The sequence below is a fragment of the Prionailurus viverrinus genome, chromosome B2 (genome assembly GCF_022837055.1).
Source record: "Prionailurus viverrinus isolate Anna chromosome B2, UM_Priviv_1.0, whole genome shotgun sequence".
Lineage (NCBI taxonomy): Eukaryota > Metazoa > Chordata > Mammalia > Carnivora > Felidae > Prionailurus > Prionailurus viverrinus.
The window spans coordinates 48,456,003-48,472,316 of NC_062565.1; the positions used below are offsets into that span (position 1 = coordinate 48,456,003).

The 16,314-nt window shown below is 36.4% G+C and overlaps 1 protein-coding gene across 1 annotated transcript in view; it reads left to right on the plus strand.

Moving 5' to 3' along the window:
• Positions 1 to 16,314, plus strand: part of TFAP2D (transcription factor AP-2 delta) — a 58,861-nt gene that overhangs the window by 27,775 nt on the left and 14,772 nt on the right. The window contains exons 6-7 of the mRNA XM_047859929.1: positions 4,810 to 4,951; positions 11,142 to 11,255. Of these exons, the coding sequence (XP_047715885.1) occupies positions 4,810 to 4,951; positions 11,142 to 11,255 (256 nt within the window). The remainder of the gene's footprint in view (positions 1 to 4,809; positions 4,952 to 11,141; positions 11,256 to 16,314) is intronic.

The window sequence follows — 16,314 nt, forward strand, 5'->3', positions numbered from 1 at the left end:
GAGACACAGAATCTGAAACAGGCTCCAGGCTCTGAGCTGTCAGCACAGAGCCCGACGCGGGGCTCAAACTCACGGACCGTGAGATCATGACCTGAGCCGAAGTCAGACGCTTAACCGACCAAGCCACCCAGGCGCCCCAAAAAACAAAGTGTTTTTAAACAAAATTATCATTAAGCCAGGGAACTACCACATTATAAGACCTTTATTCATATCGTAGATTATATGATATGTAGTGTACGTATCATATCATATATAGAGTACATTCATTTCAGAATACTTTGGGAACCCTATATTAACTTTGTCCTTCAGCTCTAGGGTTTACTATAGCTTGATATTATGAGACAATTTATTTAATAGAATATCTTTTTTAAATTTTTAAATTTTTAAAAAATATTTTAACGTTTATTTATTTTTGAGAGACAGAACGAGACAAAGCACGAGCAGGGGCCAGCAGAGGGGGAGACACAGAATTCGAAGCAGGCTCCAGGCCCTGAGCTGTCAGCACAGAGTGTGACGCAGGGCTTGAACTCACCAACCGTGAGAGCAAGACCTGAGTGGAAGTTGGACGCTTAATTGACTGAGCCACCCAGGCACCCCTATTTAGTAGAATATCTTATTCAGGTTTGAAAATATTCTCAATTTTGCTTTTTTTTCTTTTAAGAATTTATTTTTAAGTAATCACAACCCCCAGTGTGGGGCTTGAATTTACAATCTCGAGATCAAGAGTTGCGTGCTCTACCAACTGAGACAACCAGGTGCCCCTCAAATTTGCTTTCTAATTGGTACTTCTTGGAATAATCCCAAAGATAGATTTGAATGTGCTAGTTTTCCATATATATAAATAAAATTGAAATCATAGCTATGTGACTGGAATTTAACACATATGAATTGTTGCTTTTATTTAATAACATTAGGTATTGCAATACTAAGTTAGACAAATTGTTTTTAAGGCAATATTGTTACAGTGACAGTTGACCAGAATTATCTAGTGATAACAATGTACAAGTATCTTTTAGTGCAAATTAGTGTACTAGATGTTGATTTTTAATTGTCTAAAGTACATTTTCCCCAAAAAACAACAATTCTAAAGGAAGGAAAAATCCTTACTGACTTATAAAAGTTAAAAATCAGGTGTATTTATTTCTCTTTAAAAATACATTTAGGGGGCGCCTGGGTGGCGCAGTCGGTTAAGCGTCTGACTTCAGCCAGGTCACGATCTCGCGGTCCGTGAGTTCGAGCCCCGCGTCGGGCTCTGGGCTGATGGCTCAGAGCCTGGAGCCTGTTTCCGATTCTGTGTCTCCCTCTCTCTCTGCCCCTCCCCCGTTCATGCTCTGTCTCTCTCTGTCCCCAAAATGAATAAAAAACGTTGAAAAAAAAATTAAAAAAAAATACATTTAGATCTTCTTTTTGTAAAATAATGTGGGAGCCCAGAAACTCAGTAAAACAAGTGATCCAGAAAGCATTTTCCCATTAACTTTCCACTTCTAGGCTGCATCAGTGATGGACATTGAAACTTTTCTTAATATTTTCCCCTAGTTGTTCACTTTTTGCTTTCAAGTGTGAAAAATGAGTGTCCTGAAACCGGGAGCAAATTCCTTTTTTATGCTCTTCTCAGATTCTGAAATTTGACCTCTGTAGGCTTTTTTTTTTTTTTTTAATTTTTTTTTTCAACGTTTATTTATTTTTGGGACAGAGAGAGACAGAGCATGAACGGGGGAGGGGCAGAGAGAGAGGGAGACACAGAATCGGAAACAGGCTCCAGGCTCTGAGCCATCAGCCCAGAGCCTGACGTGGGGCTCGAACCCACGGACCGCGAGATCGTGACCTGGCCGAAGTCGGACGCTTAACCGACTGCGCCACCCAGGCGCCCCTCTGTAGGCTTTTTGAGAGTTACTCAGTATGAGTCACCCACTGCTGATGCTGTTTTTGAAAAGTTGAATACTTTTAGTGGTTTCTACTCTTTTGGAAGGGGGGTAAGCACTACTTGGCTTATAGACCGTAAAGCCTTGTACTTAAAATACTCCTGCACAAGCAATAACCCTAATCCCCCAACATCCACCCTACTTCTAAAATATTCTTGAAATTACATGACATAAAATGGTCACACATGCCAAAGTTGGGGTGTTGCTTTGGTGGCTGTATAAAAACGAATGGGGGGAAGGGGATACTGGTTTGTCAAGAGGCACAATGCATTGAAGTTTTTAAAAAGGCTTAAACCTGTTTTGCAAACAAAGAATTAGGGCGTCCTCCCTCATCTTACAAAGATAGGAGGTGACACAGCAGTATTTGCCAGATGGAAACAGAAGGAAACACATTCCGGCCCTTCCTGGATCACTGTTCCACCACAGATTACCGTACCTGCTTGCTGTTCACGTGGGCATTTTGTCCCTCCACAGAGACAGAGAAGCTCATTGATCTTTATCTTCACGGATCAGTCAGATCCCTGAGAGCCTTATTCACATGCTTTTTTGATCCTAAAATTTCTATTTTTCTCAAACTTGTTGACTCTAAAATACCTCCCGTACAGGATTTAACTATAGATTTGTTCTCCTTACTGAGTATCATGTGTATGTTAATTCATGGATTCTTCCATTCATTCTTGGGCCCTCACACACAAAGCTTTTGTGGCATGATACACACATTTTAACTACTTATCAGAGTGTCTTCACTTGCCATTTCTTTTGATGTAGCATCGCTATACATCCAGTAACAATGTTACATTGCAAGGGAGGGAAAGCAGTAAACAGAACTAAGGCAAGGAGGGATCTGGCTGTCAGTGTAAATGTAAATAGCAGCTGTTCCATTCAAACTGTTTTTAAAACTACCACACGGTGAGAGCTTTGCATATAATGGGCCAGAATCAGGTTTTAGCATAAAATTGAGGCGACATGCTGCCACCCTCCTGTTTGTGCTGTTTCACTTCTCCCACTACTGCACTGGTGGGTGGGGGGGGACACACAAAGATATATTGTATATAACATTCTGTGAGAATGGTATCTAAATATCTCTTCCTGTGATAATATTGCAATATACAGACTTATCAGGATACATAACTCAACATGCTGTGTGTACAAAGATGATACTGAATGGGTCATTGTGTTCCAGGCGAGATGCTTATAAGTCTTAAGTTCACATGAGTGTATCCTTTGTCACATGCTGTTGCCACTGTTTCATCAGGCTTTTAGACTTTATATCTGAAATTTGAAAGGTCTTGAATTATCTCCCTTCTATCATTTTTCTAGCAAAAGTGACCATCCTATATGGCATTGCTAGATCCTTAAAACAACAACAACAACAACAACAACAACAACAACAACAACAACAAAAACTTGGTGCCATTGTTCTGCCAAATATGCACACGTTTTCTTTCCTAATCGGTTAGCGTCATAAGCCACTGGTAACCAGCACTTTAAAAATATTGCTTTATATTGCAACTTTATCTAAAACTGTCACCCTTCACCAACTAGCACTATTCAGACTGATCAGTAAAGAGACCCTTTCCATTTAGTTATGTCATCTTCCTATTTAGAATGTTTCCTACCGAGTGAATATAAAAATCTTAACTAAAAACCTGCTACTGCTTTGATACAGTGTGTGAGTAGGGGGGGGGGGGGATGGAAGTCATGATTGGTAATTCACAAAATGTGATCTAATTCCCTATGATTACCACCTTCTCCTTTGAACTTCTGTAAAACATTTTATCTGTAACACTCATTTGGGACTTGCAGTACAGAAGCTTGTGTTATATATAATATCAATGTAAAGGCAGTAAACATGAGCAGATTATAGTGTTTATATAGGTTGCAATATAAATTATAAAGTACTATTAAAGTGTTTTTGCTACTATTATTGGGACAATTGCCATCCTCCTAGGAACAGGGATGGCTCTTTAAATCCCTCATTACTCCTACATAGCACTGCACCTTAAACAAAATATGTGCTCAGTATACACGCAATGAAAGCTCACTTTTTTTTTTTTTTAAGTTTATTGCTCAGGTAAAATTTGGCTTGAGCTTTGAAAGTACTATTGTTTTCGAGGTTGAAATACATTGCCAAACCTTACTTTGCTGATAAGCCATTTTTACCTCATTTCTCAAAAATTTACTCAGGTTTAAGATTTTTGTGAAAGACCAAAATTTCTTTATGATTTTATTATACTTAAAAGGATTGTATTTTTAACAATGTACTTAAGTAGCATTGTGCATACACTAAAAGGTACTGAAGCCTGCCAGAAAGCCCAATAATGCTGTTAGTATAATCACACAATATAGTGTCTTTGGCAACATCATGGTAGGAAGTTGATAAAATCCATTTATCTCCCCTTTCCAAAGTGTTTCAGCTTCTTTGAAAAGTTACGTGGACCTTTTGCCAATATTTTGATAGATCTCATGGGAAAGATATCTGAATATGTCGGATATACTAAGAATAGATGGGAGGGTGAACAACAACGGAATGGCAAGCCCACGAAGCTCTTTCCTTAGGGCATTGACGTGTAGGATCTGAGAAGCCAATCTGGTCTAATGGCCAGAGCCCCTAGGGGAGTCAAAACTCCCAGACTGTGGTTCTGGTTTTCCCCCTTACTTTTTCACATACACCTGCCTGGTAAGTAGCTTCTGTTTCTCAGTTTCTCTTTATCCTACCCCATTCCCACTCCACCCCCAAGAGTCCTTTCCCTAGGATTGTTTAGAATAAATAGAAACGGTGATCCATCAGACCACAACCAGGAATGAGGCTTGAGGAAAATATAAAGTGTTACTCTTACTGAGTTTAGACATTTGTGGAAAACTGACTTTTATTTTCTGCCAACAGGGGAAGCTTTGCACTTGGCTCGGGATTTTGGCTACACTTGTGAAACAGAGTTTCCAGCCAAAGCTGTAGGAGAACATCTTGCCAGACAACATATGGAACAAAAAGAACAGACAGCAAGAAAAAAGATGATCCTAGCGACCAAGTAAGCAGAATGGGAAGTCTCTATGTGCCTTGTCTCCGTTTTTCCATTTTCTTTGAATGAGTCTAGTAAGTACCAGCTCTTTACAACAGGGTGTCTCACACTTCAGTAGCTAGTTGAGTTATACAAGGACATTCCCCACTCCTGGCCTTGTGTCCGTAGCAAGACTTACAAACTGCCCTTGTTTAGGAGCTATCATTGACACTGACGAAAAACCTCTCCAGAATATGCAGGAATTCCTAGGAGAAAAGTAGGTTTAGGAAATGTAGATTCCAGGCAAGTATGTCATTAGCTGCTATGTAATTTAGCCCAAACCACTCACTGTGCCTTGGTACACAAGAGGGGAAGATCTCAAAACACTATGAATGTTTGGAGAATGTGACAAAAGAGGACCGAAATGTGTGAGAGGTAAAAGGGAGATCTGTGGGACCAAGGATCACCATCAGTACTCTCATCTTTTCTTGGGTGTAATTAGGTAAATAATGCCTGTACTGCTCTACCCACAATAATGATACTGTTGAAAAGGAAAAGTATAATGTATGAGAAAGCTTCTGAAAATTGTAAGAAGCCCAACAAAAATGTGAATCAAAATAGTGACAGAGATGATGTAGGAAAAGGGAAGCTTATGCATAAGATGACTTCAAATTCCCTCCAACTTGAAAAATGTTCCTTGATAAGGAATGGAAGAATGCCATTTATTGTGTGAAAGCCCAACAGAACAGAACAGTAAATTGAAATTTTTAGAGAATAATCTTCGAGGCATTAGCAAATGTTTGCTCTTTTCTTTATTAAATTACGTTCTGGTACATAATAGATGATTAATAATTTTATCGAATTTCCTAACTCTATGATCAGGTTTTAGAACTAATAGTCCAAGGTGGGTTAAATTATTTCTAAATTAGTCTCTTACTTGGGGAAAACTTATATATATTTTTTAGTATTTATTTTGAGAGAGAAAGTGCATGTACTTGCATGCATGTGGGGGAGGGGCAGAGAGGGAAAGAGGGAGAAAGAGAATCCCAAGCAGGCTTGCCTCTGTCAGTGCAAAGCCCAGTGCAGGGCTTGATCTCAGAACTGTCAGATCATGACCTGAGCCAAAATCAAGAGTCCAACGATCAACAGACTAAGCCACCCAGGTGCCCCTCGGGGAAAACTTCTGAAGAGATAGTATAAGGTAGACAGTGTTAAAGACATTGCTTCTTAGAAACTGATGAAACATGACTTCCCATCACATTGGCTAAAATTTAAATGGGCTCAAAATGCATAAAACCAAAACTAAATATTTCTTCTTCTACCAACTTCTAATGTCACACAGTTATTATTATTATTATTTTTTACAAGTTTAAGGGTTTAAATGGGACACCTGCCACCCAACAGGCTAGCCCAAGATACTTGAGTCTCTTGTTAGGGATTTGTGCTGCTTGTGGCTGGGACTGTTTGGGTTTAGGATATATTTGTTTAGGACAGTAACTCAGATGATTCATCTCGCCCCAAAGAGAAGGAAAACAAAAGGTGCTGGCAAAGGAGAAAAAAGGTAAAACAAGGAAATGAAGGGGAAAGGAATAGCAGAGAAAGAAAATTATACGGCAGTTATAAAATGGGGACTTAAGATTTTGGGAAACCTTGTTCTGTGCAAGCTCCTGAAAACTTCTTGGTAGAACAAGCTGGATCTGGATTATTTTGTGTGGTGTATCTCCTGGGGGATATTTACTTCTGTTTTGCTTCTACTCTTGCCCTCTTCCAAGGGAAGACCCAAAGGGGTCTTCATCAGTAAGATTTCAGTTTCTCCAGAAGGAACTGAAAGTACATGTCGTCAGTTTGAATCCTTGATATAGTCTTGGGAGAAATATAAAGACATGTTACAGATCAAGAGAATACAATGCTAGGGGCGTCTGGGTGGCTCAGTCGGTTGAGCGTCCAACTTCAGCTCAGGTCATGATCTCACAGCTCCGTGAGTTTGAGTCCTGCGTCAGGCTCTGTGCTGACAGCTCAGAGCCTGGAGCCTACTTCAGATTCTGTGTCTCTCTCTCTGCCCCTCCCCCGCTCATGCTCTGTCTCTCTCTCTCTCTCTCTATCAAAAATAAACATTCAAAAAAAAATTTTTTTTAAGAGAATACAATGCTAGGATTTAGGTAGTATCCTCCAGGTGTTCCCAAAGCATAATATCATTCGGGCTGGCAGGATTATACTGATTTTGCCAATATGTGCACTCATGTGACACCTCTGAATGACAGTTATCCCCAAATACAAATTATCTAAGAAAAAACACCTCCATATTTTCTACCTCAAAATTAGTTGCTTGAGGTTTCATCATGCATATTCTTTTTTTTTTCTAATGTTTATTTATTTTAGAGGGGGGTGGGGCAGAGAGAGATGGGGACAGAGGATCTGAAGTGGGCTCTGTGCTGACAGCAGAGAGCCCAATGCGGGGCTCGAACTCACAAACCGTGAGATCTTGACCTGAGCCCAAGTCAGACATTTAACTGGCTGAGCCACCTAAGCTCCCCTCATCATGCATGTTCTAAGACCTTCACTCCCTAATCTAGAGAAATCCTTCTTTTTGTCCTCCTTCCCCCAGGAATGCTTCCACTGCTGCCCACCCTTGCCACCTGCAGCAATGCCACCATTAACGTTTGAAATAGAGGTTCTTATTTTCTTGCGAATTCCCATAACTCTGTTTAAATGTTCGTGCATTCAAACTGATGTGGAGATTTCATTTTCACAGAAGTCCAGTGTTAGAAGCACTTTTGGGGATTAGGAGAAATACTTTCATATTTGTCAAAGTAATGCTGAGATGTCTATTTTAGAGTAGTGAATTCTTTTTTGATGATATTGTGGTTTCATACAATATTGCAAGGACATGTACTTTCCTTTGATCCTTCTGCCCATAGCTGGACATTTGCAAACCATTAAATATCAAGAATTGAGTTCACTGATTCCAAATAACTTATTTTATGTAAGTGTAGAGAGGCCATAAGCATCTAGAAATTAGGAGATAGCCTGTATAATTTTTTTGTCTTTTTGGTTGTTTATATCCATCCCATCTTCCTATTAGACAATGTGAAATGAGAATTAAAGAATCAGAGACAATGCAGTCATACAAGCACACACAATACAAGCAGTCATCAATAGAAGTAGATGAGTTAAGGGGTGTGTAGGAATAACATGCCTTTCCTGCAATGTATAGATACATCTAACGTGTGTTCTGAGCAGTTTCTTGTTTTCCAAAGGTAACTCATTGGATATTTTCAATTAAAATGCTCAACATTGAAATGGTCAACTACGTGGGTATTCATTACATCCTAGTTAGCTCACCTTTGTTCGTAAGACCATGACAATTGCATCAAAAATTCATATGAAATTCAAAATCTTCAGATGAGAGATCTAATAGCTGATCTGCATTGTTGGATTGGCTCACATGTTTCTTTTTTACCTCTGTGAATAAACAAATTCAGTTCTATTTAATTATGTTGCCAACTGTACAATTATATGAAGGGCCCATTGACTAAGGGGCTAGCCTCCTAATTCCTCTTAATTTCTTATGTTTGGTTGATTAGCCAAATATTTTGGTGTAATTAGACAATTATATATAGGAGGGATAGAAACTGAATTAGACAATTTTTTAATTCAAACATGTACAGACAAAACATTTGATATATGGAAAAACACATTTAAACTTCTTCACTGAATTTATAACTAAATATGCTTAACATTTGATCTGCATTAGGGTAAAGCAGAATTGCTAACAAGTTTTAATTGTTACCGTTACAATAATCGTCAAAAGGAGAAACACAGAACTTGAAATTCAGACATCAGCTTAAAAATTATGTCCTTAAGGACAATGACGTAAGTGATAAAGTTAGAATTTATGATTCACCAAAGATCGTGTTACATAATTCATAATGTGACATTTTGTTTTGAGAAGTATTTCTTATTGTAGCTTTATAAATAAAATTTTAAATAAGGATGAAACTAGTCATAAAAATAATAGCCCCATAACTGTCATAATGAGATGATGATCATAATTGCCTAAGGGGAGTCTACAAAATTGTCATCTGTTTTTAAGTCGAGAGGCTGTCCTAAGTCAGTGAGTTAAGCAGCAGAATCAAATACCAGAGGTTGAGAATTCTGGAACTTCTCCAGATACAGCTTCCTGTGTGGTGTAGCTGAATTGCTCAGCATGAGTTAAATTTTTCCACCCTTTGCCTCTTCCTCATTTCTTCATCGACTTTTGGTTTATTATAACTTGCTATAATGTTTATATGGTAAGGAAGTTTATTTACCAACTTATAAATTGATTTATTCAATTATCCAAATAATTCCTAAATCCTAACCATAAGAACTAAAGCAATGTTTCAACTTTTATTTTAGTTTTTAAATATATTTTAATCTGATATAAAATTAAATACTTGTCTTTAAACAACTCCAGTATTTTTTTTGTAATAATGGATCACACTGATCATCTACCACATAGTAATTTCTATTGCCAGTCTGAGAAATCATAGCATGAGTCTGTATTTAAAATTTTAGTTAGAAATTTCCTAAAAATAAAGCTAACACAAAGCATAACAGATAATGATGCCCCACCAAATGGAATTTTTTGATGCCACCGATCAACATAAAATAGTCTAATACTGCTAGTCATCTATTAAAACATAAGCAATACAGTTGACAGTCAATCAGCTAAGTCTAACTCAGAACAGAAAAAGGGAGAAGTTCAGATCAAGTATCCTCAATGAAAGTATATACAATCAGTTGTTCAAAGTGTGCATTTAGATGCTACATCTCAGAGATTCAACTAAAACATTAGCTGGAGGATATGGAGAATCCTGTTTGATTTAGAGCAGGTAAGGGCTATCTCTGTTTTTTTGTTTGTTTTTCGTCTCCTTATGGCCCCTTTTACTTTCAGCTGTGATCAGAATGAAAGAGGCAAATTCTATGAAATAACACAATATGAAAATAATGCTGGCAATAAACCTGAGGATTATTGTTCATAAAAAAAAATCACAGATGATCTTCAGAAGAAATTTTAGGCACCTAATAATAAAACTCCACTGGTTTTAACTCGGTGATAAATTATTTGTGCCACAAGACATTTTGTCACTTTTTGGTAGTTATTTGTTAATGACGCAAATGCTTTGGAGAGGAATTAGTGGCTGGGTCCATGGAGGGACATTCACTTGGAATAATTGGACTCTTTTGTACTTGTCTTTGGCTACATTGATAATTATAGTCAGGGCCAATGGTTAGATTTTATGACTACCCATTGTAAACCCAGAAGAAAAGGACTAATCGCTATCTCATTATCTCTTGAATATGGAGTAGCATCACTTTAGATGTGTTCTTTTGAACAGTTCCTTGGCTCTCCTTTACTTCATTCTTCAGCTACTGTATTAATCTAGTGTTTTGTTGTTTGTTTAAAAAAGAACTGTTTTCTTCATATGTTTTGCTTCTTTAGAAATACAGCATTTCTATTACGTTTCACAAAAGCTTTACTGTTAGTCAACATACTCAGGAATGTGGTAATTAGAAGTGAAACCAGTGACCAGAAATCACGATTGTTTAATGTTAAGAAAAGTAGCAGGAAAATGCTATTAAGGGTACCTTTTGCAAGGAACCATCTTACATGGGACATACCAATCATTTTTTTTTGAGGCTAGTGGGCTGAATTGTGGCAAATAAATATATACTTTAAATATTAAAATATAAATTCGGTTCACAGGAGTCTGAATTATAATGAAATGCTGGGAAACAGGATTTTCCAAAGTCCACTTGAATCATGCCTCTGAAAGAAGCCTATATAACTTGATTTAAACTTATTTATAAATGTGATATCCCTTCCAAAAATAATATTTTAATTTTATAAAAAGCAATGATTAAGTGTGATCCTTTCATATAGATTTTTCCTTATGCTGAGGTTAATCTATGAATATTCACCTTAAAAATGAACACTGGTTTTGTCAGTGCTCGTGGGCTGTGAGTCACGTCAAAAATTTTACAATCATCCTGTAGTGCTTGAAAACAAAGTTGCTATTGTGAACCTTACCTGTGTGTTATAGATGGAACTTTGGAGGTTGCTTTATGAAAGTTTACTCCTCTTTTAAATGAGAAAACAAGCCTTTGGTAAAATATCACGGGATGAAATTAAAGCCCCATGTTGAGTTCAACTTCAATGTTGAATCTTTTATTCTAGACAAATTTGTAAAGAATTCCAAGACCTCTTGAGCCAAGATAGATCACCACTGGGATCCTCCAGACCCACTCCAATCCTAGACCTTGACATCCAGAGACACTTAACACATTTCAGGTAAGACTGGTTTTCCAATTTCCTCAGACTCTTTTTTAAATTGTTAAACCATCCTTATTAGCCCAGGCATTTTTATATTCATGTCACAGTTCCGTTTAGAGATATCACTTATATATTCATATAGTGACTGACTGAATCTTTTGAAATTGCAAACATCTAAGGTCAAATTATAAAAATAACTAATGCATGAAGCATTTTAGATCAGAAAATCTAGTGTCTGTGCGATCTTCAGGAAATTGTGACTTTGAAAGTGAACACTATTATTTCAAATAATGGTACTTTTGAATGAGGATTCTGAAATCATTTAAATAGTACTTTATCTTGGTGAGGCACATTGTTGAATGGACAGATGATATGACACAAATTAATGCGATATCATACACTGATTTTACAGGCGTGTGTTAATTTCTGCCCAATTAGAAATTGCAAATGGTTCTTAAATTAGACCACACAAGTGTATTTTAAACCTTCTGGAATGTGTTACTGAAAGCATATTCAAATTTTATTTTCTGAGGTTCTTTGGAAGATAGTAGAATTTTTTTTTCTAGATAATTTATGCCCTAGATGCAATGTGGAAAGGAATATATTAACTACTCAGATAATTTCCGGTTTTAAGACTCTAAAATTCTAATGTCTTTCATGATATTTCTCATCAGTGTAAAAAATATGTTATCCTCTTTTAATAATTATCATTTAGTTTAAAAAACAATGCCAAGCAAAGACTATTACACATTAAATTTTAAAATGTTTTCAGTACCTCTCACTGATTATAAAGCTGTTGAGGAAGATACTCTATTATATAAAATAATGGGTATTTAAATGAGTTGGAATTTTATCTGCAACATCAGAGGCTTTTAAATAGAATATTTTATTTTGTATAATGCCACAAGGCTCCTCAAGATGTAATAGATACATCTTTGAAGAATAAACTTAGGGTTTACCTTCTAACAATGCACCAGATGTACCAAACATATATCTCACAGGACTTTTTTCCTACCACTTAGTTGGATTAGTGAAAGTGAGTGTAATAAAACTGGTAGAAATGGCAATGCCCAGAAATTAAGAGAAAAAGGCTTTGGAGTAGAACCATCTTCAAATCTGGACCCTGATACATGTGAGCTGGGTTGTTTTGAGGTAACATGCATTCTTTCCAAGCCTTGATTTCCCTAGCTTTAAATGGAATAAGGACCCTGTATTATATGGTGGTAGTGAGCTAAAGTGAGATAATGATTATAGACACAGGCACCAGGCTTGGTAGAGCATGCAACTCTTGATTTTGGGGTCATGAGTTCAAGCCCCACGTTGGGCATAGAGCTTACTTAAAAAAAAACAATAAAATAAAATAAGATAAAATAAGATAATGAATATAAATAAGCATTTAGTAAATAATGTACTGTTTACCACTGATCCAGACTTAAAAGGTATGGTTTGCTTCACTGTCATATCCATACAGATATATTTTTTTCATTTTTTTTAAGTTTATTTATTTTGAGAGAGAAGTGAGAGAGGGGAAAGGGCAGAGAGAGGGGTGGGGGGAGAGAGAATCCCAAGCAGTCTCCACACTGTCGGTGTGGAGCCTGATGCAGGGCTCGAGCCAACAAACCCTGAGATGCTTACCTGAGCTGAAATCAAAAGTCGAATGCTTAACCAACTGAGTCACCCAGGTGCCCCAATATTTTTCATATTTTTATTTGTATTAAATACAAATTTTATATACTTTATATATTTTATTTGTATAAAATACAAATACAAATATACTTTATTTGTATTTGTATAATTTTTATACAAGTTCAATTCAGAGCTTAATAAAAATTTTCATACAAATTCAATTCTCAATTTAAGGAGGTTTGTTAAGTTACCAATATACTATAAGGAAGAACATACTGTTAAAACTTGGAGAACTCAGATTTTATATGATAGCTACCAGGTTATTTCCAGTTACAGGTGCCACAGCCTTCATCAGACAGTGAGCTGTCCTTTTTCAGGCTCAAAACAAAATACAGCATCAATGTGTAAATTGAATATTAGCGACAGTGTGAAATAAATGGGCAAACCATTTGTTTGCTCAGCATAGGCACAATCTGCTAATTTGTTGATACTTTAGTTAGTTGCCAACTTAATGCCACAGAACTCCTTAGAGAAAACTTTCACTTCTAAACTTGAGCTGAATGTTTCCTGTGTGGGCTTTATATGCTCTTGCTTATCTTTCCTCATGCAGAATGTGGTAACAAGCTAGTCTGGTGTTGGCCAGAGAAGAGATAAATATATTGAAAATGGCTCTCCCCATCCTCAGCAAAAAAGGCATTATATTTTGAATGCAAAACTCTTAAGATTATGTATGGCTGCAGATTCTCAATCACAACAATTTGAAACACACAACCATACCTTAAAACAATTTAATACCACATGGTATCATATATAAAATTTTGGTATTATTATTTATATTGAGTATTTTGTTATCATAAAGTTGTGATTTCCTATTTATGTATTTATTGGGAGAGAGAGAGAGAGAGAGAGAGAGAGAGAGAGAGAATCTCAAGGAGGCTCTATGCTAATAGCGATCCATCTCATGAACGGTGAGGTCATGACCTAAGCCGAAATCAAGAGTCAGACACTTAGCCAGGTGAGCCACCCAGGTGCTCCTGTGATTTCCTATTTATTATGCCTTTCTAATATTTGTTAGATTTTTCATTTACTTTGCTTTACTACATTCCAGATTACTTATTTTAATGACATCTTCTGATTTCATAATGGAAGGTAGAAGGATGATAGAAATCACTTAACTAAAATTCGCTTTATAGCAAACTTCCTAAATTGTATATTTTTTATTGTGATAAAAAGCATATAATTATAGGGATACCTGGGTGGCTTAGTCAGTTAAGCGTCTGGCTTCAGCTCAGGTCATGATGTCCCAGTTTGTGACTTCAAGCTCTGCGTCAGGCTCTGCGCTGACAGCTCAGAGCCTGGAGCCTGCTTCAGATTCTGTCTCTCTCTGACCCTCTCCCACTCATTCTCTCTCTCTCTTTCTCTCTCTCTCTCTCTCTCTCTCTCTCTCTCTCTCTCAAAAATAAACAGTAAAAAATATTTTTAAAAAAGCACTTAATCTAAAATTTACCATCTTAACCATTTCTAAATGTATGGTTTAGCAATGTTAAATATATGCACATTGTTGTGCAACAAATCTCCAGGACTTTTTCATTTTGCAAATCTGAAACTCTATAACCATTAAACAACTCCCCATTTCCCTCTCCTGCTAGTCCCTGGCAACTACCATTCTACTTTCTGTCTCTGTGATTTTGGTCATTCTAGATGCCTCATGTAAGTGGAATCATACAGTATGTCTGTTTGTGACTAGCTTATTTCACTTAGTATAATGTTCTCAAGGTTCATCTGTGTTGTACCGTGTGTTAAATATCCTTCCTTTTGAGGCTGAATAATACTCCATTGTATGTATATGCCACACTTTGCTTATCTATTCATTCATTAATGGATACTTGGGTTGCTTCTACCTCTTGCCTGTTGTGAATTATACTGCTATGAATATGGGTATGCCACTATCCCTTTGAGATCTTGCTTTCGATTCTTTGGGATATAAACCCAGAAGTAGAATTACTATATGATATAGTAATTTTTAATTTTTTTTATTTTTTAAGAAACTGCCATAGACTTATAATATATGAGAGAGACTTTATCATACAGGATTAAGCAGGGCACAGGTAATAACCTGGGGTACTTAGGAAATGCTTTCATCTTTCAATCCACAGTACTTAGCACACAGAGTATGTCCAATAAATATGTTAATTCTTTCTCACAGTGACTGCACCATTTTACATTCTCACCAACAGTGTACAAGGGTTCTAATTCTCCGACATCCATGCCAATACTTATTATTTACTATTTTTGTTTTTGTTTTTGATAGCGGCTATCCTCATGGGTATGAGGTGATATCTCATTTTGGTTTTGACTTGTATTTTTCCAATGATGAATGATGTGAAGCATCTTTGCATAAGCTTGTTGACCATTTATGTGTCATTTTTGGAGACATGCCTATTCAAGTTTTTTTGCCCATTGTTCTGGTTATTTGCTTTTGTGTTGTTCAGTTGTAGAAGTTCTTTATATATTCTGAATGTTAGCACCTTTTAGACATGATTTGCAAATATTTTCTTTCATTCTGTAGGTTGTCTTTTTTTATTGTGCTGATTATGTCCTTTGATACACAGAAATTTTTGTGTTGTTCAACTTGCCTGTTTTTACTTTTGTTGCATGTGCTTTTGCTGTCATATCCAGGAAATCCTTGCCAAATCCGAAGTCATGAAGCTTCCCCTATATGTTTTCTTCTAAGAGTTTAATAGTTGTAGGTCTTAAGTTTAGTTAGGTCTTTGATCCATTTTGAGTTAATTTTTATACATGGTATAACATAAGTGGCCATTTTTTTGCATGTCTTAAACTATGTCCTTTTAAATAAAAGATACATGGTTGACATTTCCAATTAAAACCCAAGTTGAAGTCTCCCAATGTAGAGCAAATTTAATGTATTTTTTTATTATGCATTTATTAAAAGAAACCTCAATAGAATAGCTTAATAGGACAGTAAAGGTCAGCTTGCTGCCTAACCTTGAAAAAGACTTCATGCTTTTTAAGTAAGCCCTTAAATCTTTCTTGGAGCTTTTTAAAAATCTCAAGGACACAAACACATTTTAAAAGATCTAATTTAATAGGTCAAGTTTAGCATTGAACTTGGGCATCTGGGTTGTTTGCAAAGCTCTGAAGTTGTTTCTGATAGTTAGACATCTTTAAGAAACAGAGCCCTAGGATGTTTATAGACTATTGACTTTATTTTTTAACTTTGGAAGAGAAACAATTCTAATTCATTTTTAAAATGACACTGAGAATTGTATAAAGCTCTATCTTGTATACTAACGTGTTAAAAGGCTTCTACATTTATTATTCTTCTAATAATCTGGGTAAAAATATGTCAGCATAGAATGTGTCTCCTTCATAATTTCCAACTAGCAGCAGTAACTTTAATTTTGATAGTAGTATAAGCTCAAGAGAAAAA